The 23,649-nt window shown below is 43.8% G+C and overlaps 4 protein-coding genes across 4 annotated transcripts; all 4 read left to right on the top strand.

The window, feature by feature from the left end:
- The first annotated feature begins 59 nt into the window (after window positions 1–59).
- On the top strand, window positions 60–11,057 carry LOC118404421 (protein FAM151A-like). The gene is made up of 13 exons (XM_035803492.1): window positions 60–342; window positions 2,448–2,567; window positions 3,344–3,542; window positions 4,213–4,388; window positions 4,774–4,936; window positions 5,350–5,461; window positions 5,875–6,022; window positions 6,417–6,613; window positions 7,193–7,611; window positions 9,296–9,453; window positions 9,883–10,067; window positions 10,491–10,614; window positions 11,038–11,057. Exons 1-13 carry the CDS (start codon window positions 159–161, stop codon window positions 11,055–11,057), a joined length of 2,205 nt encoding a protein of 734 aa, XP_035659385.1. The 5' UTR covers window positions 60–158.
- A 57-nt stretch (window positions 11,058–11,114) lies between these two features.
- LOC118405154 (protein FAM151B-like) lies at window positions 11,115–12,459 on the top strand. The gene is made up of 2 exons (XM_035804580.1): window positions 11,115–11,228; window positions 11,831–12,459. The coding sequence occupies exons 1-2, from the start codon at window positions 11,118–11,120 to the stop codon at window positions 12,044–12,046; spliced, it is 327 nt and encodes a 108-aa protein (XP_035660473.1). The 5' UTR covers window positions 11,115–11,117; the 3' UTR covers window positions 12,047–12,459.
- Window positions 12,460–13,468: 1,009 nt separating this feature from the next.
- On the top strand, window positions 13,469–15,110 carry LOC118404420 (potassium channel subfamily K member 16-like). The gene has a single exon (XM_035803491.1). It carries the CDS (start codon window positions 13,469–13,471, stop codon window positions 14,513–14,515), a length of 1,047 nt encoding a protein of 348 aa, XP_035659384.1. The 3' UTR covers window positions 14,516–15,110.
- A 747-nt stretch (window positions 15,111–15,857) lies between these two features.
- Window positions 15,858–23,484, top strand: LOC118404419 (tripartite motif-containing protein 2-like). Its single transcript, XM_035803490.1, has 2 exons — window positions 15,858–17,683; window positions 21,790–23,484. Exons 1-2 carry the CDS (start codon window positions 15,860–15,862, stop codon window positions 23,482–23,484), a joined length of 3,519 nt encoding a protein of 1,172 aa, XP_035659383.1. The 5' UTR covers window positions 15,858–15,859.
- Window positions 23,485–23,649: the final 165 nt, after the last annotated feature.

Below are 23,649 nucleotides of genomic sequence, written 5' to 3'. Positions count from 1 at the left end.
CTCCTTTTGATAAGCGTGGTGGGTTCGTTTACGAGCTAGAGGTGTGGCTCTCCTCAAACACGGGACCTCCATTTAACGTCCTATCCGAGGGACGGCCTAAGCTAGGTACTCATTTTCACCTGAGTTAAAGTTGAGTTCTGAACTGACGTCTTAAAACCATGGAGTACGACAAGGACGGTTTTAAGGTGGAGACGATCAAAAGACGGAGGAATGATTTCTTCTGGGTCGGTGTTCTGGCATTTATTTTTCTAGTCGTCGGTTTGGCTGTGGTGGTGACGCTGTTCCTGTTGCCGGCGGCACCCCTGGTTCTACCTGACGCCATGCCGACAGGTGTGCCGACAGGTGAGTTGGAATATAGGTCGATGAAAGAGTAAGGTCTACTTACACAAGACATCGTATTAGCAACTACTCTCCAAGCAGAGGTTGAGTCGCGTAGATATATACTTATTGTATTAGTCGGGAAAAAGTCCGGTAATTTTTCCGACTACTACTATATCTACGCGACTCAACCTCTGCTTGGAGATTAATTAGCTACACGGTGATTCACTTCATTCACCCGGTCATGAGACCTGGTGCACCCCGTCTTGTATTCAGTCAGAAGAAAGGGTATGTCACCCTGACTCCAAGGGTGCGGTTTAACCGTATGTCTACTACTTCATGACATCGGTCTGGCTGTGACCTCACTGCGACCTAAATTAGAGTCATCCTCAGCTTCGTTCATGATTGAAATAAAATGTACAACATACAAGACTTAGTGTGATTGAAATGATAAAAGAACACAAAGAATAGAAATATAATCTTTATCTATGAAATTCACTGATTGCTATGTCAAATATAAGTCGCAGTGAGGACGCAGTGAGGGTGCCGGCATAGTCTAAGACCGCAGTTTTCTTGTTAGATGCATGGAGGACGACATGTCTCCTTAAAATACCGACGCGAACTGTCATAATCAAACTAAAAACTATGTCAGCTGTCTATCAAAGACGTGGACATGTGTAAAGTACACATCTAAGTGGGCCCATATGCCCTATAATGCCGCTATATCTTGTACGTGTACATGCACGTCGTAGACTATTGGTATTTGTACTGTACCATAACTGATATATGAACTAAGACACGTTACTTTCTAGTCAGCCTAAAAGTTATAGCGCAATATCGGACTTTGATTTTGGACGATAAGAGTCTAAACAATAAGGTCAGTTATTTCAAATTGAAAATTTACGTCCATATTTTTTGCGTGTGAGCTTTCCAAAAACGTATTTTACCGTCCTTTAAACCTAAATTTAAACGTACGGTAAACATTAACCATATATCGATTAGGGCCTGCTAACAGCGGAATGTGTTTGCAGTGGATTGTTTACTTAACTGTGTCACCAGTAACCAACACTTATCCATACTAACGCTAGCCTCCCTCGCAGACTTCTGGAGCAGTGGTGTTTATTTCTTTGGGAGGGAAATTCTGATGGGCTGAATTTCTCTTAGGTCACATTTCCAAACCGGGGCCCGGCCGAGCAGCTATCGAGAGGGAAAAGAATGATGTACAAAACATCGAAATACACAAAATGTCAACATAAGATTCATAGGCATAATTTTTGCATATTTCTAGGTATACGTTTTAATTTGTCGTTTCTTTAAACATCCCGTTGGGCCTCGGTTTGGAAACCTGACTAAGCTGGAAAAGGTAGTCTGGGAGCGGCAAAAATTCCTTTCTACGCAAAGAGAACCTTCGCCAGTGTTGAAAAAATGCGAATCAGCTCTCTGTGCCCCAAATGATAAATGCGCCACTCCAAAACCCTGCAAAGGAAGACTTATAGAGCGGTCCCGTCTACATGCTGAAAAAAGGGGGGCTAGGTTCGATGAAAGAGCATCTAGCTATAGGCATAGACTCAATCCTAGACTGTGTTGAACATTGCGAATCAGCTCTCTAAAATAACAAACGCTGCCCTCCAAAAGTCTGTGAATGGAGACTACCGTGTGCTTTGTGTAAGGGTCAGCATGAGATTAGATACTAAATACTTGTGAGAGCAGAGGTCAGTTAAGGGTGCCATAAACAGAGCGTTCTAAACAACAGTACAGTCAAGTAACAGCTATTTTCGTGCAACAATGGGGGACGGACATCGTGTTGAACGTAAGGTCTTTGCACCCTATGTAAATATTATTGGGCTGGGCTACGAACTACTGTACTTCAAGATAAGTATAGCATAAATGAACTTTGATCCTTGATTTGATTTCAAATCAAGCATTGCTTTAACAAATCATGCAAATGTCACCTAATTTGAGATGATTTTTTTCTCCGCAGGGCCTCATTCCCCGGACGTCAGCTCTATAGTCTACTACGGTGTCGGGAACCATGACATGGATATAAACAATACGTGTACTTGTAACAGAAGAAATTTAAGCCAATGTCACTTAATTTGAGATAATACATCGTTTTTTTCTCTCCCCAGTTCCCCATTCCCCGGATGTCAGCCCTCTAGTCTACTACAGTGTCGGGAGCCATGACGCCATGGAGGTCACGTGGTCACACGCAGTCAACAGCCAGGAGCTACTAGCCGAGGCAGTCGCTGGTAGGTAATAATTTATTATGAAAAAGGTTAATAACAACAATTAAATCTCATAAGCGCATGTAGGGTCGTGTTGCGTAACTACAGGTTGTTTGGCCCAAAACCCAGAGGTCCCGAGTTCGAATCTTGACATGCCACCAATGCTGTGTCCTTGGGAAGACACTTGACTTACTCCACCAAGGTGTAAAATGGGAACTTGACTTCTGTTTGGGACGTGAAAGGATAGCATTCTCCCTGTGAGGCCAGCCAAACCTTTCAATAGCAAAACTTCCCTGGCAAGTTAGTCTCCATATAATAGCCAGCATAGTCAGTCTGGAGACTAGTAAAAGCCTTTACAACAGTACTCTATATGATATGGGAATACCGGCGCTGTATGTGATCAGGCCCTGAGAGAAAGTGACGAGAATTCCCTCGATGATTTACCTGTTGTTTGATTATGATTCGCACCGTGCTTCATCTCACAAGAAAGCTTGTCTACCGTCCTTTAATTTAACACGTCGTTTGAAATGATTTTACGATGAGCACTATGGATGTTTTCGTGGGTGGGTCACCAAAAGAAATTATGATCTTTACTCGCGCACGAAATAGTTTCCAAATGCTGTATGTCAAAGGGGGTTGAAAACAAAATATTTTATCTCCACTTGTTCCTTCATCCACACCAAGAATTGTACACCTTCACAGGCGATAACGTGATGCTTAGTGTCCTTATCTAACCCGATTTACGTTATTGTTATCATGTACCTCCCCATTATAGTGAAGCTTTCTTTCCACTCTCACAGGCGACACCCATATGCTGGAGACTGACGTCACCCTCCGTGGGTTCGGCACGCCTGCGCAGACGGATGTTCCAGTGGCAGCCCACCCTCCCGTGGTGGACAGTGACGTCACGGTGGAAGAGTGGGTGGAAGTTGTGCTGAAGACGGACAAGGGCATCAAGCTGGATTTCAAGTCACTGGAAGCAGTAGCTCCAACCCTAAGGTAAAACCAAACTGACTTAAGTTTATTTTTTGATGATATCTGCGCGCGTGTTCTAAAAAGATGTGGCCATAGCCACATGAGATCCAGTAACATCAATCACAATTTTATGCTTGCCAAAGGACCTGCCCTCCTAGGTTAAGGGGCACATGGTCAGGGCATGGGGCCCTAGTGTCATTGTTCTTCTCTGCAATGAAAACATATTTATTGAAATGGCAACCATTGTCACTTACGGTCTTACTCGAGGTGAACATAATAAAAGAGCCTGAGAAAAGGACTGGATGTTTAGTGTCAAATCTCCGAAAGATGTCACCCGTAAGATTATGCCAGTGTGGCCTAATAATCAGATAAGGCTCCTATTCCACTCAATGGCGATCGCACTGCGACGTTCCTGTGACCTAAGTTAGATTTAGGTAACCCTTGACTTCGTAATTGGAATATAGCACATGCAAAATGTAAAAATATGACTGAAAAGACACAAAAAGAAAAAAAAAGAAAAGCGCACAAAGCGTAAAGAGATCCGTTTTCTATCCATGAGATTCGTTGGGCTCTCCACCGTTTCGAGAAGAGTGAGTGATGTCAGTCAAAACGTCCAGAAGTTAATCTCCGTTTTTTTATTCAGTTGCAGAGATTGAATTGTATTTGAATATTACCTTATGTCGTTATCCGGCAGGATACTACACAGCCACAGACACCACATCACCCGTCCCCTGTGGCTGAACGCTGATATCATGCCGGGTCCTAATGCCGGACAGGGGGAGTACGAAACGTTCGTCCCTGCAGCAGAGTTTCTCTCAACAGTAAACCAGCATTTCCCAAACTGCACGCTATCGCTCGGATGGGAAACCGGTAAGGCCAAGTGTGTGATCATGTTACCTTCATCAAGAAGGTTATGTATATATGTGTGTCTGTATGTGTGTATGTATGTTTGTGGATGGACAGCATAACTCTAGTCGGTCTATGTGGATTGTATGAAGTATGTGAGTAGGTCAAGATGAAACCTTGAAATGATAAAATGTTTGCCCCCTATCCTTTCGTTTAAATGGTACAGCAGTTGACCTTCCGGTTTTGATATATTGTGTTGTCGACATGCTATGTAGATGGATAAGATTGGCGCGGACTTGCTAAGGTCATGAGTGGGAGCTCTCGAGCTCGAGTAAGTGGTGTTGGTTTGGGCTCCCTAGATTTTTTTTCAAATGATGAACCTACTCATGGATGCCCTTTTCCCCTTCAGGCTTCTATCACGACCGAGAGAACGAGGGGTACACGCGGGAGATGGTGGAAGAGATGCACGCCGTTACTAAGGACTTACGTCAGCCTGTGACGTTTCCCATCAGGGCCTCTCTGATTGGACAGTCGCTGGTAAATTTGAAATGGCTGCTGGACCAATCAGAGAGGTAAACCCAGCAGTCCACAGTATAGTTAGGATCTGGGTATCACATATGAGTTTGGGGCATAAAATCTGTATTTGCATTTACTATAAATAAAACAAGACATCACACTAGGCCAGCTAAGGTAGCTCTTGCTGGTAACAGCAGCCCACAAACTTACAGAAAAAACCTTCAATAAAAAAACTACAATAAATGGATCATAGTAGTCGTTACATTAGAGGAATATATCTAGTAGAGAAATAAATTATAGGAATGAGTGACAATGCAAGAAAGATGTGTCAGTGAGTCGCCATAACATTAATTTCCAGAAAATGTTCAAGTTTAATGTACAATACAGTACATTGGTGAAATAGATGGAATAGCCTCCAAACCACGCAAACAACTTTTTAAGACCGAATTAAAATCTTCCTATTCTATAGGTATTCCCTGACATTGTGGACATCTTTTGGCGACGCGCACAGACTGTATGACGTCATCCGTCTGCGTCACGCCGTCTCATCGTCACGGATATATTACGACCTCCCCAAACAGGTGGTTAATCAGACATCTTTTTTTTTCTATTTCGTTTTGAACACACAATGACAATGCGGCACTGCACTCAAGTTAGTAACTTATATTAACAGTGTCACATACACAGCACAGACAGAATGTAAAGGTAGTATTCTCTTTTACCTCCCTGGCCGAAGTCAGGTACCCAGGTTTACACCTTGGTTCAGTGTCTTCCCAAGGGCACAACGTCGGGGGCACGGCGAACTCTACTTCATACTTGCCAAAGATGGCAACTTTTATAGGATAATGTCTGAAAATTTCAGTCTTGTCACGCCATAAAAATAACTATGAATTTGGGACGCTCTTAAGTTAACATACTTATCGGATACTATAAGCGTCTATTTGAAAGGAAAACACATTTTTGTTGAACAATAAGTGGAGTTCATTTTTCGCAGCAACTGGAAGATTTGAAAGAAGCCCTGAAAACCAACGTGACCGGCCTCAACCCTCTGTTCTTCTTCCCAATGGCACGCCGGGACGGCCTCCTACTCACGTGGTTAGGAAGGACCAATAGCAGAGCAGCACTGCAGGAAGCCATTTTCGGTAAGATGGATTCTGTTTCTGTTTTTATGATCTTATTTATCTATGAAATAACAAGAACCATGTTCCCTTTTTCTTTTATAATCACTACATTATTCATACCGCTTGAGTAGGATACTAGTATCTCGGTTGGGGCTGCACCCGTATTTCGGTAGGATGTAAACTGGGGTACCGGGGGAGGTGACACAAGCAAAGTGGAAGGGCTAGCTCGCAACCCTTCCCTGTAAAAATTTGCTCTGCTACCTAAGAGCAAGAAAACTTGCTACCCTATATGCCACTTGGCACAACAAGGGTATGAACGAACGAACTAATCTAAATTTTCTTCGGTGACACAAGAAAAAAACATGTGACATGAAAGAGAATGTTGAGGATGATCATATAATATATATCCATGCAGCTAAATCCAACATAGTGGAAGGGGACATCATCCTCCGAGGTCACGGGACCGAACGTCAGACCAACGAGCCAATCATGGCGCGTCCTCCCGTCAACGACAGTCACGTCACATTCGAAGAGTGGTTCGAAACCATCATGGCGGCCGAGCATGACGTAGTGCCGAAACTGGACCTCTGGAGCGCAGACGCAGTAGTACCGGTGGGTCATGGAGCGAATGAATGAATGGGTGAGTGAATGAGTGAGTGAGTGAGTAAGTGGTGAGTGAGTGAGTGAGTGAGTGAGTCATGAGTGAGTGAGTGAGTAAGTCATGAGTGAGTGAGTGAGTGAGTGTGAGTGAGTGAGTGTGTGAGTGTTTGTGAGTGAGTGAGTCATGAGTGAGTGAGTGAGTAAGTCATGAGTGAGTGAGTGAGTGAGTGTGAGTGAGTGAGTGTGTGAGTGTTTGTGAGTGAGTGAGTCATGAGTGAGTGAGTGAGTAAGTCATGAGTGAGTGTGAGTGAGTGAGTGAGTGGGCGAGTGGATGAGTGAGTGTGTGAGTGAGTGAGTGAGTAAGTCATGAGTGACTGAGTGAGTAGGTGAGTGAGTGGATGAATAATTGTGGGTAGTTCTTATGGACGTAGAGGTAAAGGTCATGGTTTATTCTTTTTGCCTCCTGGCCGCTTAACAAGATGCTGCAGCAGGACTCCCGGCTTTTGTATCTTTTGTCCTGGACATGCTATGATTTTAATTCTATCATTGCTATGATTTTAATTCTATCATTTCTTCATCTTTGTTATTTAGGTGATGAACATCATCAAGAACCACGCCTCGCACATCGATTTCCCCACCATTGTCAGCTGCCGTCCGCTTGGAACCCCAAACAGCCAACCCGAACCCCTGGACCCCCACTTGGTCTACCCTACCATCTACAACTTCTTCCCGCCAGGCGTCAGCTCTGCCGTCTCATTTGTCAACGTTACCCCGGCAACCGGCATCCCACAGAAGTTAGCTGAAGATGCGCATGCGCTAGCACGTGACATGCTACGCGAACCAATCAGCTTCACCCTCAGAGCTGATGTCATCGAGACGTCACTACCTGCCGTAAAATGGCTGCTCGGTCAGTCCCATGCCTATAGCTTAACTGTGGCGTCGCAAAATCCGATCTCTCCCGTCATTCGGAGCGAATTCGACTGGGGGAAGCTGATCTACGATGGTCCAAGGTAATGGTCAATATTATATTTTGGAGAGTATAAGTGACTGTTCAGTTTTGATGGCGTGTTGTCTGTAAGAAAATAACGCAGTCATGGCCATGTTAGCCTCGTTTAGGTGCAATGACCCGGATGACCCCGGGAAATCCAAAATGGCCGCCTTAGGCTTAGGTCACAATTGGAAAAAGGGGCCCTGCCGGGCAGTTCACGGGCTGTTTTTTGGCACTTTCGGGCGTGACCCCTGCGTTGCCCAGTGGGACACCTCGCGGCTGCCGGGGTATTTTGAGGCCCGGCCGGGACCCTGGTTCAATTTAAGTCTGACTTAAAATGAACCGGGGACCCGCTCGTACAACCACCCCGCGACCTAATCGTGACAACACCGAGAGGGACCCCTTCGGTTGCCGGCAGTCTGTCGGAATAAATTCGTTACGTCAAAGACCAGGTTTACAGAATAAAAGTGTGCAATTCGTAAAACCGGGTCAAATATGTGACGTCACAGATCACGTGAAAGGACAAAAGCCGTGAACTTACACGTATCGCAGTGCAGTTCATACGCGTATTACAGTGGAGTTATAAGTGCATAGCGCTATACCAAGGGAAAGGAGAAGACAAAGGGACAGCCCTTAGCCCACTAGGCAGGTGGAAGAATTCAGCAACAGAAACTTCTGCAGACAAGGGCAACAGAGGGGGATAGGACAACACACCACACAACAGACCACACAGTAGGCTGCATTACTGAGAAGCAGGACGAACAGATAGCCTCCTTCATAGAAAGCTACTATGCTTTACGATATTACAACCCCAGACTACAGAAACAAGCTGAAGAAAGATGTTTGGCTGAAGAAGGACGTTTCCTCTGCAATTGACCGACGGAAGCGCCAAACTTGCAATCATTCGGACCCATAAGCCATTTTTTTTCGTTTTACAAATATAAAAGATATAGGCCTCAACAGTTTGGCAAGTCATCCGCCGACATTAAAAATTCCAAAAACATGTTCATTTAGTTTAGAAACGTAACAGTGCCGCACGTCAGTGCGAGTGCGAGGAAAAATTGGCGAAAACAACCGTGCCGCAGTGAACGGACCCCGACAGTACTCCAAGTTCAGTGATGTACTACCTTAAGTGAATGCAGGCAATGCTTGTTTTTATACCCCTTAAATATGACGAGTGCCCACCAGGAGCCTGCCTGGTTCCCTGCCGTTGTTCGCAGGGCATACGGCAGGGACCCTATAACTGCCCCACCGGGCTGTGAGAGACAAACGTTACCCTGTCGGACCCCGCAGGGGTGACTACAGGACACCGTCAGAACATTTGACGGGTGTCTGCCGGAGACGAACCTAGGAAGGTGGAAATTTTTAAAAGAAAAATGACGGGGTGCCCGCCGGAACACTCCGGGACACCCATGGGGCAGCGCGAAGGCAACGTTTGATTGTGACCACGACAGCCGGTAAACAGCCGGTGTCCGCCCGACTTCAGAGCCCGGCCGGGGCTACATCCCTGACGGGCACCGGGCCAATTGTGACCCTAGCCTTAACTGGAATCAAGCATAGGGACTGAAATGTTCTTTCATCCTTAGTTCAATAAACCATTCGTTCATTCATTCATTCATTCATTTTCATTCATTCATTCATCCATTCATCCATCTCTTCCTTCCTTCATTCCTTTATTCATTCATTTATTCAATCATTCTCTCCAGAGATGTAGTTGACGCGTTGAGAGAAGGCGCAGGAACGGGAGGCGGTTTGGTCAACTTTTTTCAGTCGACCTACCAGCTGTACGGGCGGGACGGGCTGGACATCCGCTGGGCTCACAGCGTCAACACCTTCCCGGCGTACCACCAACAAGCTATGCATGGTGAGCAACTATAGACCAAAGAGTTTAAAGGCATGTGTAACCATTGGACATTGGACTTTCTCCATATTCTAGCTTCTTCATGGATAGTATCTATTAGCGATTGCCAGACAAATAGTAGCCTAGTGTCACACAGTACCTCAGTATGTCAAGGATTCAAAAAGTCCATTTAAGCGATTTCAATTATGGCAGAAAATGACGACGGGTACAGAAGTTTTAAAATGATGCTGCCATTTTGAATCAGGTGACGTCAAAATATGGTCTTCTGACCGGTCCTTAAGGTCTACAACATGCACTGTCTTAGGAATGTTATATTGGAAGATTTCACTTTCATTTTCCATGGAAATGGATATTACAAGTCTAAGCTAAGGCTAGAGCTATGAAAAAATTGACCCTAGAAGCTTACGTATGAAGGTGACTTTCACCCTACAGGTCGTCCTATTCTGATGGTGGAAGCTGACGTCAACATCCGGGACGACAACGTTCCCGTCATGTCTCACCACAGGGCCGGAAACGGAAGTGACGCGTACACGCTGGAGGACTGGCTCCGGCTGACTCCCTATTTTGGTATCATGCTGGAGTTTCACAGCGTGGAGGCTCTAGTTCCATCCCTACAGGTAGGAGGTATAATCACATTCAGATTCACGGTTACCAGTACACATGTGCAGCGACAGGAATTGTGGGTTATATGTCAAAGGTTAAGACCCATGATTTGTAAATAGACTTCTCTAGACCATTGTCGTGACTAATGCCAAACAGAGTCCAGATATGTCTCAGGGGCCTCCACTTTTGACATATTACCTACAATTCCTGTCGCTACACGTGCTTACTTGAAACCGTGAATGTGCTTATTCTGCTCTAAATTCCGATTCTCTAGTCGCATACCCTCCATGTAGTTTTGCACAGGTAATATTTATGATGACCCAACGCAATGGCAACTTGTTCTACTACATGTATACATCTTTTATATTACTGTAAAATAATATCAGACATGGTCATTCCCAAATGTATTCTGAGTAATATCTTTTCCATTGCCACAGGTACTAAAGAGTAGAGGCAGTGACATCAGACGGCCCGTGATGCTGAAGGGAGAGATACCCGGGTTGTTCACCAGGGAGACATTCATCGACCCGATCTTAGACACATACCCACACGTCTCCATCGGTAAGATACATCTCCTTCCGTTGGTTCGACAAAAAACAAATAAACGCAATTGTAAGAACTACTACAGCTTTTGAAAACATGCGATTTTTGAATGTTGTCTTGTTGTTACCTGAATAACTTCCTCAGGTAGGCACATATTAGTTTACGATGAATTCCACTTGGGCTTTTGATGGGTATGTATATAATGTTTGTGATGTTAGTTATACAGTTGAATATAGAAAAAGTAGGCTAATACTCACGACTAGAGATAAGCTTTCAGAGAGCATCTGCCATCGTTCATCAATTCTTCTCGTCACGTGACATGAGTGAGGTCTCTGAAAAAGCGTATCGATTATACACGTATTAGGATGAATATTGCAGATCATTATCATAGGGGCGGATAGGACTATATGTGGAGTATCACTTAAAATCTCACTCTTGCAGTTAACTGCTTCAAAAATTGAATATGTGATTAAGACATCTATCTTAACATTTCACTCTTTTTCCAAACACCAGTTATCGGGATGAAACCTGACAACGTGACGGGCGGGTACTCTCGTTCCCAGGCTGAGGAGGTTGCCCGGATGTGCGCAGACCTGACGCAGATCGTGGTGCTCAGTGTGGACGCCAGACATGTACGTAACAGCTACGTCATCATTACGTAACACTACGTCATCATTGCCTCTATAAAAATGGAGGTATTGTTCTGGCATGTTTGCCTGTGTTCATGTGTAGTTTCTTGTCAGTATAACTGATGACACGTGAATATGTCTAATAGGAAGACAGAAGTCGAGGTCAAGTTTGGGCCTCCTGGCGGCTATATCTTTGATACTGTAGCAACATTTCGGTTTTCGTATCTGTTGTCTTTGACATCTTTTTCTCTGAAAGTCTTGCCTGGATTGCTGCGCAGTGTGCACTGCAGCGAGCTGTCATCGCTAATTAAAGATGCGGTGAACAAAGAACTTTGTTACTGGGTCATTCACCGACATGATGAAACTATTCACGGATGTTTTTGTGCCATGATCGCGGGACAGCCTATGCTGGATAAAAAGATGGCTGCCTCCGTGAACGATATGCAAAACAAAACAGGATACCTAAGAAAACTTTTTGTCTTAGTGTTTTTGTGGGGCAATCTCTGTGCTGGATAAAAAGATGTCTGACCCCATGAACGACGAACAAAACAAAACAATTAGTTCAGGAGAAAAATTTATGAAACTCATTTTGTGTTCCATTGTAGGTCCGTGGATCGTGGGACAACTTGAGCTGGTTACTGAGCCAGTCTCCGCTTTACCACCTGTACATTTCGGTGGGATGGCCTGAACCGGAACCGGAAACGCACAGCGTTGACGTCACAGAAGACCTAGTGTTCGTCAGGAACAACTTCGATCGCAGCCGGGTGTACTATGACGTCACGCCTGACGTCATGCAGAGATTCAAGATGGCGCTAAATTAGACTAAATGCGACGAGGATGTCTTAAAAATTGATACGTTTTTATGGATGTTTGTGGATAATGTTTGTAGTTTTCGATAAAGAATTTTGTTACACTACCATATATCAACCAGATGAAACGACGGTTATCACAGTTATCTTTAAAAGATTGTAAAATGGTCATCCACACTGCTTGCGAAAATCCTTATTTACAGTAAACTTTCGTTATGAATTGTTCAAATCAATAGCTATTCCACGTTGTTAAGTCATTTTTCATTGGAGAGGTCAGGACGTTTTGATCTTTACGTGTGTCTCTCATGTCAGTTTATTCAATATATGTAATTTTCTTTGTCTGAACCTTCGTTTATGCATGAAAGCAAAAATCGGCCTGCAGGCCGCATTTCATTGAGGTCCTGACAAGGGTCATACAACTCTATAGTTTAATAATAATACAGTGTATACAATGTAATATATATATATATATATATATAGAGAGAGAGAGAGAGAGAGAGAGAGACAGACAGAGAGAGACAGAGAGAGAGAGAGAGAGAGAGAGACAGACAGAGAGAGACAGAGAGAGAGAGAGAGACAGAGAGACAGAGAGAGAGAGACACAGAGAGAGACAGAGAGAGACAGACAGACAGAGACAGAGAGAGAGACAGAGAAACAGAGAGAGACAGAGACAGAGAGAGACCGAGAGAGACAGAGAAAGACACAGAGAGAGGCGGACAGAGACAGAGAGACAGACAGAGAGGGAGACAGAGGCAGAGAGAGAGAGAGACACAGATGGAGAGAGAGACAGAGAGACAAACAGAGAGAGAGTCAGAGATAATTGAGTGCACAGTTAGCTACACTGTCATGTAGCTAATGACGCGAACTACTAATTATTCACAGACGACTGGTGACCACAGCTGTAAAACGTACATTTACAACCGGTATACACGCAAGTGTACTTCTAATGAATTGCTACTGATGGCTTGTGCCGACTGGCCTGAGGAAACTGATGAGTAATTGCCACAGGCGTGGTCAGACTAATTTCTATGGCATAATGAATAATTGATTTTGATGACATCTAGTAAAATAGTCCTTTTCATGCTGTATAGGCATTGGGTTGTTATCCACCGTGTATAGGACATGTTATGAAGGTGGAGCCTAACCCTCTCTTTCCACCGCCTTTTATCTCCCCAACCGAAGTCAGGTACCCACTTTTACACCTGGAAAAAGTGAGGAAAATCGCATCAAGTGTCCTCCTATGGAAACGACGTCTAACCAGGAGCACCGGAAATAGAACCAGTCACCTTTCGATCTCGTGCCTTCTTGCTTATCAACTCTTCAATTCAACACTACAACACGTCAAAGACAGTGGGTATATTTCATGTACTCGAGTGTTTTTACGACCATTAATTTTGAGCGAATAATCGCATACAAAAACTCTTTAACTTAGCCATGGGGAAATGCGTAACCGCGATCTTCATTCTCGTTTTCCTCGCGTACAACTTGCTTGGGGCCGGCATTTTCATGTTGCTCGAAGAAAGCGAAGAGAAACAGCTGAGAGATGACCTGTTCAAAGTGGCCGAAGCGTTGGGCTACGGACCTGACTACTGCTCTAAAGAACCGCCCGCAAACGTCGCAAATACCACTTTCGGGTTTCATGCGATTGAAGACATCGTCAAAGAGCGTCTGACAAACTTGAGCACAGCGTCAAGAGAGGAAAACATGTCGAAAATCGTCCTCACGGAGAGAGAGCTGCGAGCTCTTGTATGCCGCATCACAGATGTTACGGAAAAAGCAGTGAAACATGGTTTAGATCCGCATAGCACGAGAAACAACAGCTCGCCTATTGACTGGGGTTCCTTGTCAGGAACGTTGCATTTCTGCATGACAGTTCTTACGACGATTGGGTATGGCCACATCTCACCATCTAGCGAAGCTGGCAGGGTGTTCTGTGTGGTGTACGGCTTCTTCGGCGTGCCGTTAACGATCGCGTTCGTGTCTCTCCTCGGCGAGGGGATGAGAGGGATCCACGACCGGGCGGCCGCGGCAGCTCTGCGGGGGAATCATCGCTGGGGCCCCGACGCCACTCGGCGAGCTATCGGTGCGCTTTTCATCGGGCTCGGATCCCTTCTGTTCATCTTCGTACCGTCGGTTATTTTTAGTATTGGCGAGGGTTGGTCCTATGTGGAATCCCTGTACTACACGTTCGTGACTCTAAGTACGATTGGGTTTGGTGATTATGTAACTGGAAGGCAGAGAGGGGTGAAGTACCATCATGCCTACCAGGGGTTTAAGGGGTCTTGGTTGTATAGTGGTCTTGCGTTTGTGGCCTTGGTTTTCTTTGCCATGACACAGGCGGTTAATGAAGCTAGGAAAAGAATGGAGAAACGAATAGAGACAAGACGTGTACAGTCGACACGCGTGGCTGGACCGTCGGGTGAAAGTAAGGGCAGCAGCAGGATTCAGAAGGAAAACACAGCAATGCCGTCTGTGGGGTAATATTTTATTATGTGTATACAAGGCTATCATCTTATATACCAGGATTTGTTTCAAAGGGCTTAAGTAGTAAATCTATGTGACAACCTCTGCATGCTAAACATAGGAAAATACATCAAAAATGTCTAGAAGCTTGTTTGTTTGTGTGTTTGCTTTAAGTTATAAATTTCTCTAATGATTGCAAAATCCAATTCTCATACCATATATACTACACACTATAGACACACTATATGATTGCATTAGATACATCAGTCTTATAGAACTGTAGTTATGTACCAGTAGATGCAATACTTTGTACCCTGTATAATTGTTGTGCAATAAATTTATTATTATAACGAATGGAAACATTTATTGTACATTTTTTGCCAAATGAGCTAAGTACATGTCACAACAAAGACAATAAATTATAACAAGTAGATAATGTATTATAGACATATTCTAGCATAGAAGTTTCACTTCTTCTCGCTTCATGAAAATGTAGGATTGCATGAGTTTAGTAATAGTCGGAATGCAATAACCATGCAAAGTCATAATTGGATATTGACAAATTCCTCCTATATCAAAAGTAAACAGCCACCTGACCAACACCTGACTGTTTAATATCGATTTATGACATAGTTATTGATGGTGGAAACCAACTTACACATTACTATAGGGGGTTGTTTAAAATGCTGCAAATAACCCGAAACAGCCATTTATACTTTCACATTGTCGCATCTTACACCTTCCACAGGTACTCCTTAAGAAAGGGCCTGTCAGTTGAGAGCATCGTCTTTTTCACTCTTATCGATCACGGAAGATCCGGTACTCCACCAGTCTATCTAGTCTGCCCAGTCTGTAATTTTTCAGTATCTCCAGCATGTTGTCCCTCCATCTTTTTCTGTGTCTTCCTATGGGGCGTTTGCCCTTTGGTTTGTGTTGCCATTTACACACTATATGTCTTTTTTATTAGTTTTGCATCATTATAGTGCTCATGTCAGTAGTGAATTCAGTGTACATTGTAGTGCTCATGTCAGTAGTGAATTCAGTGTACCAAGGTCATCTTTTAAGTATGTTTTATTTAATCTTTACTGGCCTGACGACTGAAAAGATGTTTTGAATACATTTCTTCAGATTGGCAGAGTATGTAAATAGTTATTCTAGTGAAGGAAATATACTTATCCTGTCACCATTGAAGCGGTGTAGTCTGTTTAGTGATATTGTTGGTAAATACATAAACATCAGAGTTCTATTGATACCGGAAATGGCTTTTTGTCTACCTCAACTATTGGACTAGCCCAAAGTAAACATGTACGTAATCTGTACTTTGACTTGAGGTGGGGCTGCCACTTAAACAGGAGAAAAATCATGGCGGCTGTACCGACAAGTTTTCGTGAACAAATTTGTGAAGAACTGACCTGCAGCATCTGCCTGGAGCTGTTCACCAGGCCCAAGGTGCTGCCCTGTCAGCACACCTTCTGTCAGGACTGTCTACAGGACCATGCAGGGAGGGGAGGGGCCTTCCAGTGCCCAAACTGTCGTCAGCAGGTCAGGCTGCCACCCCAGGGGGTTGCAGGTTTGCCAGACAACCACCTGGTTACAAGTCTGAGTGAGAGGCTTCAAAACCAGGATACAATATCAGGGGAAACAAGGGAACAACCCCAGTCTGGAAACAGGTGCAGCTTTCACCCCACTGAGAAGCTAAAACTTTACTGTAAACCTTGCCAAGCGCCTCTGTGTGTGGACTGTGTAGAAGAAGGCCATGATGGACATCCAAATATAATAAGCCTTACAAAAGCCACACAGGAAAAGAAGTCTACAGTCCAGGCCTTAATCAATGAGGGGAGGGACATTCTGGAAACTTACTGCAGCTTCATCAGAGGTCTGAGGGAAAAAGAGAAAAACCTGAATGAACAGAAAGAGCAGAGAGACAACAGCATTATCCAGGCCTTCAACCAAATGGTGCAGAAACTCACAGAGAGAAAAGACTTCCTGTTGTCTGACTCCCAACAAAACTACAGCGAGAACTTGGAGAAAATACAGACTGAAAGGGACAATGTGTTGGCAGATGTCAATGAACTGTCTGCTGCCTGTCAGCTAGCAGAACAAGAACTGCAGCTGGGATGCGTCGAGTTTCTAAGCCAGCAAACTGCTTTGACAGAGGTGGTAGGAAAGTACAGAGAAACAGCAGCTCCAACTCCTGTACAAACCCAACCTGCTGTCTTTCAGCCCACAGACACCCCAGTGCCATTATTGGGACATGTGACGGTCCAGTCTCTCCCATCTGCACCAATCCCAGTAGCACCCGCATCTAGTAATGGTGCAGCAGGTGGCATAGGTCAAGACAAAGGGCAAGTGAAGCCTCAGTGTCAGAGTGTGACATTTGGTGAATATGGATCAGAAAGTGGACAATTTAAGAGTCCACTCGGTGCTACAGTTTCAGATGAAGGGGAGATCTTTGTAGCAGACCAGGGGAACCAGAGAATCCAAGTCTTCACCCTGCAGGGAACATTTTTGAGACAGTTCCCAACAATCGTATCAGATGAACATCAGATGGAACCAGGGGATGTGGCTCGAGACGGGGAGGGGAACCTGTGGGTGGTGGGGTGGACAGAATCTGCTGACTTTGCTGTGCAGTACAACAAACAGGGCAGGGTGCTGAGGAAGTTTGACCTACAGAATACAGAATGGTACAGAGGAGTTGCCGTGGACACCAGGAGGAACCACATCCTCATTACACAAATCACAGGAGGCAAGGACAACACACATGGTGAAGTTTTGGTGTTCAGGCCAGATGGGTCACTTGTGAGATCTGTGGAGGGGAAATGGGGTAGCTTCCTATGGAGGCGACAGGAGATGAAGAAACCACGGTACATCACTGTGGATGGGGGAGGGAACATTCTTGTATCGGACAATGGCAATCACTGTATCCATGTGTGCAATGAGGACGGACAGTTTCTGTTCCAATTTGGAGGTTATGGAAGTGGTGAAGGTCAATTGAAGGGGCCCCGTGGCATTTGCACAGACAGGGCAGGTAACATCATTGTGGCAGACTATAGAAACAACCGCATAGAGATGTTTGACAAGAAAGGTAGATTCCTTAAACACATTGCAACAGACATGATGAAACCGCTTGCTGTTGCCATGGGAACACAGGGACAGTTGCTAGTGACTGATGATAAGAAACAGACAGTCTCCACATTTTACAACTAAAGAAGCTGTTGATACTGTGATACCACAATGTAATAGGCCTGGCTGGTATTAAATAAACATAAAAAGTGCAATTTGGCAACCCTGCATGAATATTAATTGGCAAAGTACAACAATTTAGAATAAATTTGAAAACACTTTCCCTGCAGGCCATTGCAAACTCCATTTAAATACATGTAGGAACAAATTATGATAGATAGTCAGTGATAAACATGATAACAATGAAAACAAGTTTGTATCAAAGATATTATGTTGCATCTTATTACAGTTCTTGGACATTTGTACTGGATACAAATATACTGTCAGCCCCTAATGTTCTTTGTTGATGCCAATCATAGGACACACATTGTTTTCTACTTGGCGCAAATGTCAAAGATCAGAAATGCTACCCTTTCACTCCGCAGAACTTTGGTTCCAAATGGCCGCTCCTGTTGGCTTCTTTAAACAATAATCTTAGACAACTTTGCACTAAATTGTTCAGAACTGATTCTGTAACGAGATAGACATGGAATCTCTGTGTTTCACACTCTCGAATAATAAAGCCAGATATAAGTGCCAACATTTGTGTGTTGATTTGGTTGATTTATATTCATATGTTTGTGTTCATTGAAAACATAAATTTTAGAATATTTTGTGAACAAGGAAAAGTTGCTTTCTTAGTCTTATGGTTATAACGTTATTTGTCTATACCCCTTTGATATACAAATAGTAACTAAGAAAGCAATATTTTCAAGACAATTCAATATATTTTCCTCCCAATAATTTTCCTTTTGTCGACCTACCTGCACACAATACTATATCTTTAGGCTCGCCACTGAGGAAAAAATAGGCTTGCCCTTGAGGCATTGCCAAACATGAGAGAAGAAAAAGAAGAAACCAGCGAAAACAGGATGTTTTCTATTTCTAAATGATAAAAAAAAAACGTTCACTCTCATCCCCATAGAGCACATGCAGTACCTGGCCATGTTGATAGGCGATACTTGACAAAAGTTAACTTTTCCATTTTCCAGTCCAGCCTTTGTGGGACAATCTCTTTACGTTTCATGTAGTACTAGTAATTACCTGCACAGACTAAATTCTGTGTGGCAAAACATCGGTGGCATGTCAGGGGACTCAAACCAAGGAAATGGTTCGGATTCAAACGCCAACACTGCGACTCATAGTTGTATTTTGCCTCCATATACCAACATAGCATCATGTGAACCATGAGTAAATACGGGACTCGTGGATTAAAGATAGTTCGAAATTATATAGTTTTTTATAACATTGTACCTCTGACTTTTTGGGTCGTGGGGCGTAGCTGCAAGTTGTTTGGCCCAGAAGCCAGAGGTCCTGGGTTCAAATCCTGTTATGCTACCGATCTTGTGCCCTTGGGAAGGGCACCTTACACGACTTTCCTCACTTCACTTGGATGTAGAAATTATAGAGCGAAGGGGTTGTCAGTACAAAGGGGTGTGGATAGTACAGTAGGGATAGTGCCTTAAGTATTTTAAAACTACCATATTCCTATATAAAGCTGGACTAAAATGTAATATATCCAGATCGACTTGTTATACAGTACTATTCAATATTGACTCCTCTTATCCCCAAAACAAACAGGCACCTGACCAACACCTGTCTGGCTGTATGTAGTATTTAGTAGTTATTTATTAAATATTCTGGTGGTGGTGGGGGGGGGGGCAACTTACATATCTGTATGGGGGTTGTTTACATTGCTTGAAATAACGTAAAACATAATATATACTACTTCCTGAGTTCCACATAGTTACTTGTACTCATGTCAGTATTGTATCAAGTCTACTAATGAAATATCTTTAATCTGCTCTGAACTAGCCTGAGGGCAGTCAAGATATATGTAAAATAATCCCCCAGGTCTGTAGTGAGCATACATATATCAGTATGGACAATGAAATATACTTTTCTGTCTCCATTACATATATATATGTTGTCGCAGTATAGTGTGTTTTTTTTTACAAAAGTTGGTAAAGGCACTAATATTTCTGGGATATGATGATACCAGAAATGGTTCCTTGTCTACCCCAACCGTTGGATTGGTCCAAAGGCGAGGGTTGGTCCTATGTGGACTCCTTGTACTACACATTTGTAACGCTCAGTACCATTGGGTTTGGTGATTATGTGACTAGTAGACAGAGAGGGGTGAAATACCACCATGCCTACCAAGGGTTTAAGGGGTTCTGGTTGTACAGTGGTCTTGCGTTTGTGGCCTTGATTTTCTTTGCCATGACACAGTCGGTTAATGAAGCTGGGAAGAGAATGGAGAAACGGATGGAGACAAGGCGTGTACAGTCAACACGCGGGGCTGGAACGTCAGATGAAAGTAAGGGTTAAGGGTTCAGAAGGACACCACAGCAATGCCATCTGTGGACTGATAAGACTAATGACGTATGACTTTTATTTTGCCCAACCGAGCTAAGTACAGGTCACAAAACGTTAAAGACAAAACTTACATGTCAAAGTATTATATATCTAGTCTAGCATAGAAGTCCGGCATCTCCTCGCTTCTTGGTATGATGGAAATGTAGGATTGTATGATTTTTGCTACAGATAGACTTAAGTCGTGTAAAAGCGTCTGCTAACCGCGTTGGATGGAACGTTAGGTGACAGTTAGGCCAGTGGTCAGAAGGACAACACCGCAATGCCATCTATGGGGTGATAATTTACAATACATGAGGCTGTCATCTTCGATACAAGGATTTGTCTCAAAGGACATGAGTAGCAAATTTAAGTTATTAATGACATGTGACAACCTCTACATGCTAAATATAGGTAAATAGGTTAAAGGATGTCTAGAAGTATGTTTGTTTGTTTGTTTGTTTGTCTTAAGTTAGAAATTCCCATTCTCATACCATACTACACACGGTTACTTATATATTAGCCTTATGGAATTGTATTTATGTACCAGTAGATGCAATACGTTGTACCTTGTATAATTGCTGTGCAATAAATCTATTATCAAATCGAATGGAAACCTTTATTGTACATTTTTGCCCAACAGAGCTAAGTACAGGTCACAACAAAGACAAAATATATATATAGAATTATTATAGACCTAGTCTAGCATAGAAGTTTGGCTTTTTCTCGCTTCATAAAAATGTAGGTCTGTATGGGTTTAGCAATAATCGGAATGTAATAAACCGTGCATGGATTAACGTACCAAACAGTATTATTGGATATTGACACACTCCTCCTATATCAAAAGTAAACAGGCACCTGACCAACACCTGACTGTTTAGTATCGATTTAGTAGTTATTCATCAAATAGTTATTGATGGTTGAAACCAACTCACACATTAGCATAGGGGGTTGTTTATATTTCTGAAAATAACTTGAAATAGCCATTTATACTATTACATCTTACATCTTCCACAGGTACGGCTTAAGTTAGGTCTTGTCAGCTGAGAGCAACGTCTTTTCCACTCTTCTTGATCTTGGAATATACCCCTCCTCCTCCAGTCTATCTAGTCTGCCCAGTCTGTACTTTGTCAGTATCTCCTGTATGTTGTCCCTCCATCCTATGTCTTCCTAGGGGACGCTTGCCCTTTGGTTCGTGTTACCGTTCATACTTGTCAGTAGTTCAGTGTACATGTATCAAGGTTATCTTTTACATATCTTGTATCTACTCTTTAGTGGCCTGACGACTTCCAATATGTTTTACCTAGATTCCCCCAGGTAGAAGGATTGTGTAAATAGTTATTTTAGTGAAGGAAATATACCTTTTCTGTCACCATTGATGCAATGTAGTCTGTAAGGGTAATAGTTAGTAAAGACTGAAACATCAGAATTATAATAATTCTAGAAATAGCTTCTTGTCTACCTCAACTATTGGACCGGCCCAAAGCAAACATGTACGTCATCTGTACTTTGGCTTGACGTGGGGCTGCCACTTGTATAGTTTTACGAAAACAATCATGGCGGCTGCACCGTCCAGTTTTGAAGAACAGATTCGTGAAGAACTGACCTGCAGCATCTGCCTGGAGCTGTTCACCAGGCCCAAGGTGCTGCCCTGTCAGCACACCTTCTGTCAGGACTGTCTACAGGACATTGTAAGTAGGCAAGTTCCCTTGCAGTGCCCAATCTGTCGTCAGCAGGCCAGGCCACCACCCCAGGGGGTCGAAGGTTTGCCAGACAACCACCTGGTTACAAGTCTGTGTGAGAGGCTGCAAAACCAGGCCACACTGTCAGGGGAAACAAGGGAACAATCCCAGTCTGGAAACAGGTGCAGCTTTCACCCCTCTGAGAAGCTAAAACTCTACTGTAAACCTTGCCAAGTGCCTCTGTGTGTGGACTGTCTTGAAGAAGGTCATGATGGACATCCTAACATAATAAGCCTTGCAAAAGCCACACAGGAAAATAAATCTACAATCCAGGCCTTGATCAATGAAGGGAGGGACATTCTGGAAAGTTACTGCAGCGTCATCAGAGGCCTGAGGGAAAACGAGAGAGGCCTGAATGAACAGAAAGAGCAGAGAGACAACACCATCAATCAGACCTATAAGGAGATGGTGCAGAAACTCACAGAGAGAAAAGACCTCCTGTTGTCTAACTCCCAACAAAATCACAGCGAGAACTTGGAGAAAATACAGACTGAAAGGGACAGAGTATTGGCAGATGTCAATGAACTTTCTGCTGCCTGTGATCGAGCAGAACAAGAACTGCAGCAGGGGTTGGTCAAGTTTCTCAGTCAGCAAACTGCTTTGACAGAGGTGGTAGGAAAGTACAGAGAAAAAGCAGCACCAACTCCTGTACAAACCCAGCCTGCTGTCTTTCAGCCCACAGACACCCCAGTGCCAGTATTGGGACATGTGACGGTCCAGTCTCTCGCATCAGCGCCAATCCCAGCAGCAATCGCATCTACTAATGGTGCAGCAGGGGGCATAGGTCAACACCATGGTAACCAAAGGCAAATGAAGCTTCAGTCTCAGAGTGTGACATTTGGTGGAGATGGATCAGAAAGTGGACAATTTAAGAGCCCACGTGGTGTTACAGTGTCAGATGAAGAGGAGATCTTTGTAGCAGACTGTAGGAACAAGAGAATCCAAGTCTTCACCCTGCAGGGGACATTTGTGAGACAGTTCCCAACAGTCGTGTCAGATGAACATCAAATGGAACCAGGGGATGTGGCCCTGGATGGGGAGGGAAACCTGTGGGTGGTGGGCGACACAGAGTCTGCTGACGTTGCTGTTCAGTACAACAAACAGGGCAGGATGTTAAGGAAGTTTGACCTACAGAATACAGGAATTTACAGAGGAGTTGCCGTGGACACCAGGAGGAACCACATCCTCATCACACAAATCACTGGAGACAAGAACAACACACATGGTGAAGTTTTGGCGTTCAGGCCAGATGGGTCACTTTTACGAGCCGTGGAAGGAAAATGGTGGGACTTCCTATTGAGGCGTCAGGGGATGAAATGGCCACAATACATCACTGTGGGTAGGGAAGGAAACATTCTTGTGTCAGACTATGGCAATCACTATATCCATGTGTGCAACGAGGACGGACAGTTTTTGTTCCAGTTTGGTGGAAAGGGAAGTGGTGAAGGTCAGCTGAATGATCCCTGTGGCATCTGTACAGACAGGGCAGGTAACATCATCGTGGCAGACATAGGAAACAAGCGTGTGGAGATGTTTGACAAGACAGGAAAATTCCTCAAACACATCGCTACAGACATGGGGAAGCCAAGGGCTGTTGCCATGGGAACACAGGGACAGCTGGTAGTGACTGATGATAAGAAACACACAGTCTCCATATTTTACAACTAAAGAAGCTGTTGATACTGTGATACCACAATGTAACAGGACTAGCTGGTGTAAAGTAAACATAAATAAGTGCAATTTGACAGCCCTGCATGAATAATATTTGACAAAGTAAGCCACTTTAAATATAAACCAAAAACACTTCCCCTGTAGGTCATTTCAGACTCCATG

Source organism: Branchiostoma floridae, chromosome 17, assembly GCF_000003815.2.
Source record: "Branchiostoma floridae strain S238N-H82 chromosome 17, Bfl_VNyyK, whole genome shotgun sequence".
Classification (NCBI taxonomy): domain Eukaryota; kingdom Metazoa; phylum Chordata; class Leptocardii; order Amphioxiformes; family Branchiostomatidae; genus Branchiostoma; species Branchiostoma floridae.
This window is presented reverse-complemented; position numbering and strand designations above follow the sequence as displayed.

What these genes read in the sequence shown, in the direction of transcription:
- LOC118404421 (XM_035803492.1), top strand. Translation starts at nt 159, where the DNA reads ATGGAGTACGACAAGGACGGTTTTAAGGTGGAGACGATCAAAAGACGG. An exon ending in GCAGTAGCTCCAACCCTAAG is followed by an intron (nt 3,543 to 4,212) that starts GTAAAACCAAAC and finishes GTTATCCGGCAG; the next exon opens with GATACTACACAGCCACAGAC. An exon ending in ATACCCACACGTCTCCATCG is followed by an intron (nt 10,615 to 11,037) that starts GTAAGATACATC and finishes TCACTCTTGCAG; the next exon opens with TTAACTGCTTCAAAAATTGA.
- LOC118404419 (XM_035803490.1), top strand. Translation starts at nt 15,860, where the DNA reads ATGGCGGCTGTACCGACAAGTTTTCGTGAACAAATTTGTGAAGAACTG. An exon ending in CTGATGATAAGAAACAGACA is followed by an intron (nt 17,684 to 21,789) that starts GTCTCCACATTT and finishes GTTCCCTTGCAG; the next exon opens with TGCCCAATCTGTCGTCAGCA.
- LOC118404420 (XM_035803491.1), top strand. Translation starts at nt 13,469, where the DNA reads ATGGGGAAATGCGTAACCGCGATCTTCATTCTCGTTTTCCTCGCGTAC.
- LOC118405154 (XM_035804580.1), top strand. Translation starts at nt 11,118, where the DNA reads ATGAAACCTGACAACGTGACGGGCGGGTACTCTCGTTCCCAGGCTGAG. An exon ending in TCAGTGTGGACGCCAGACAT is followed by an intron (nt 11,229 to 11,830) that starts GTACGTAACAGC and finishes GTTCCATTGTAG; the next exon opens with GTCCGTGGATCGTGGGACAA.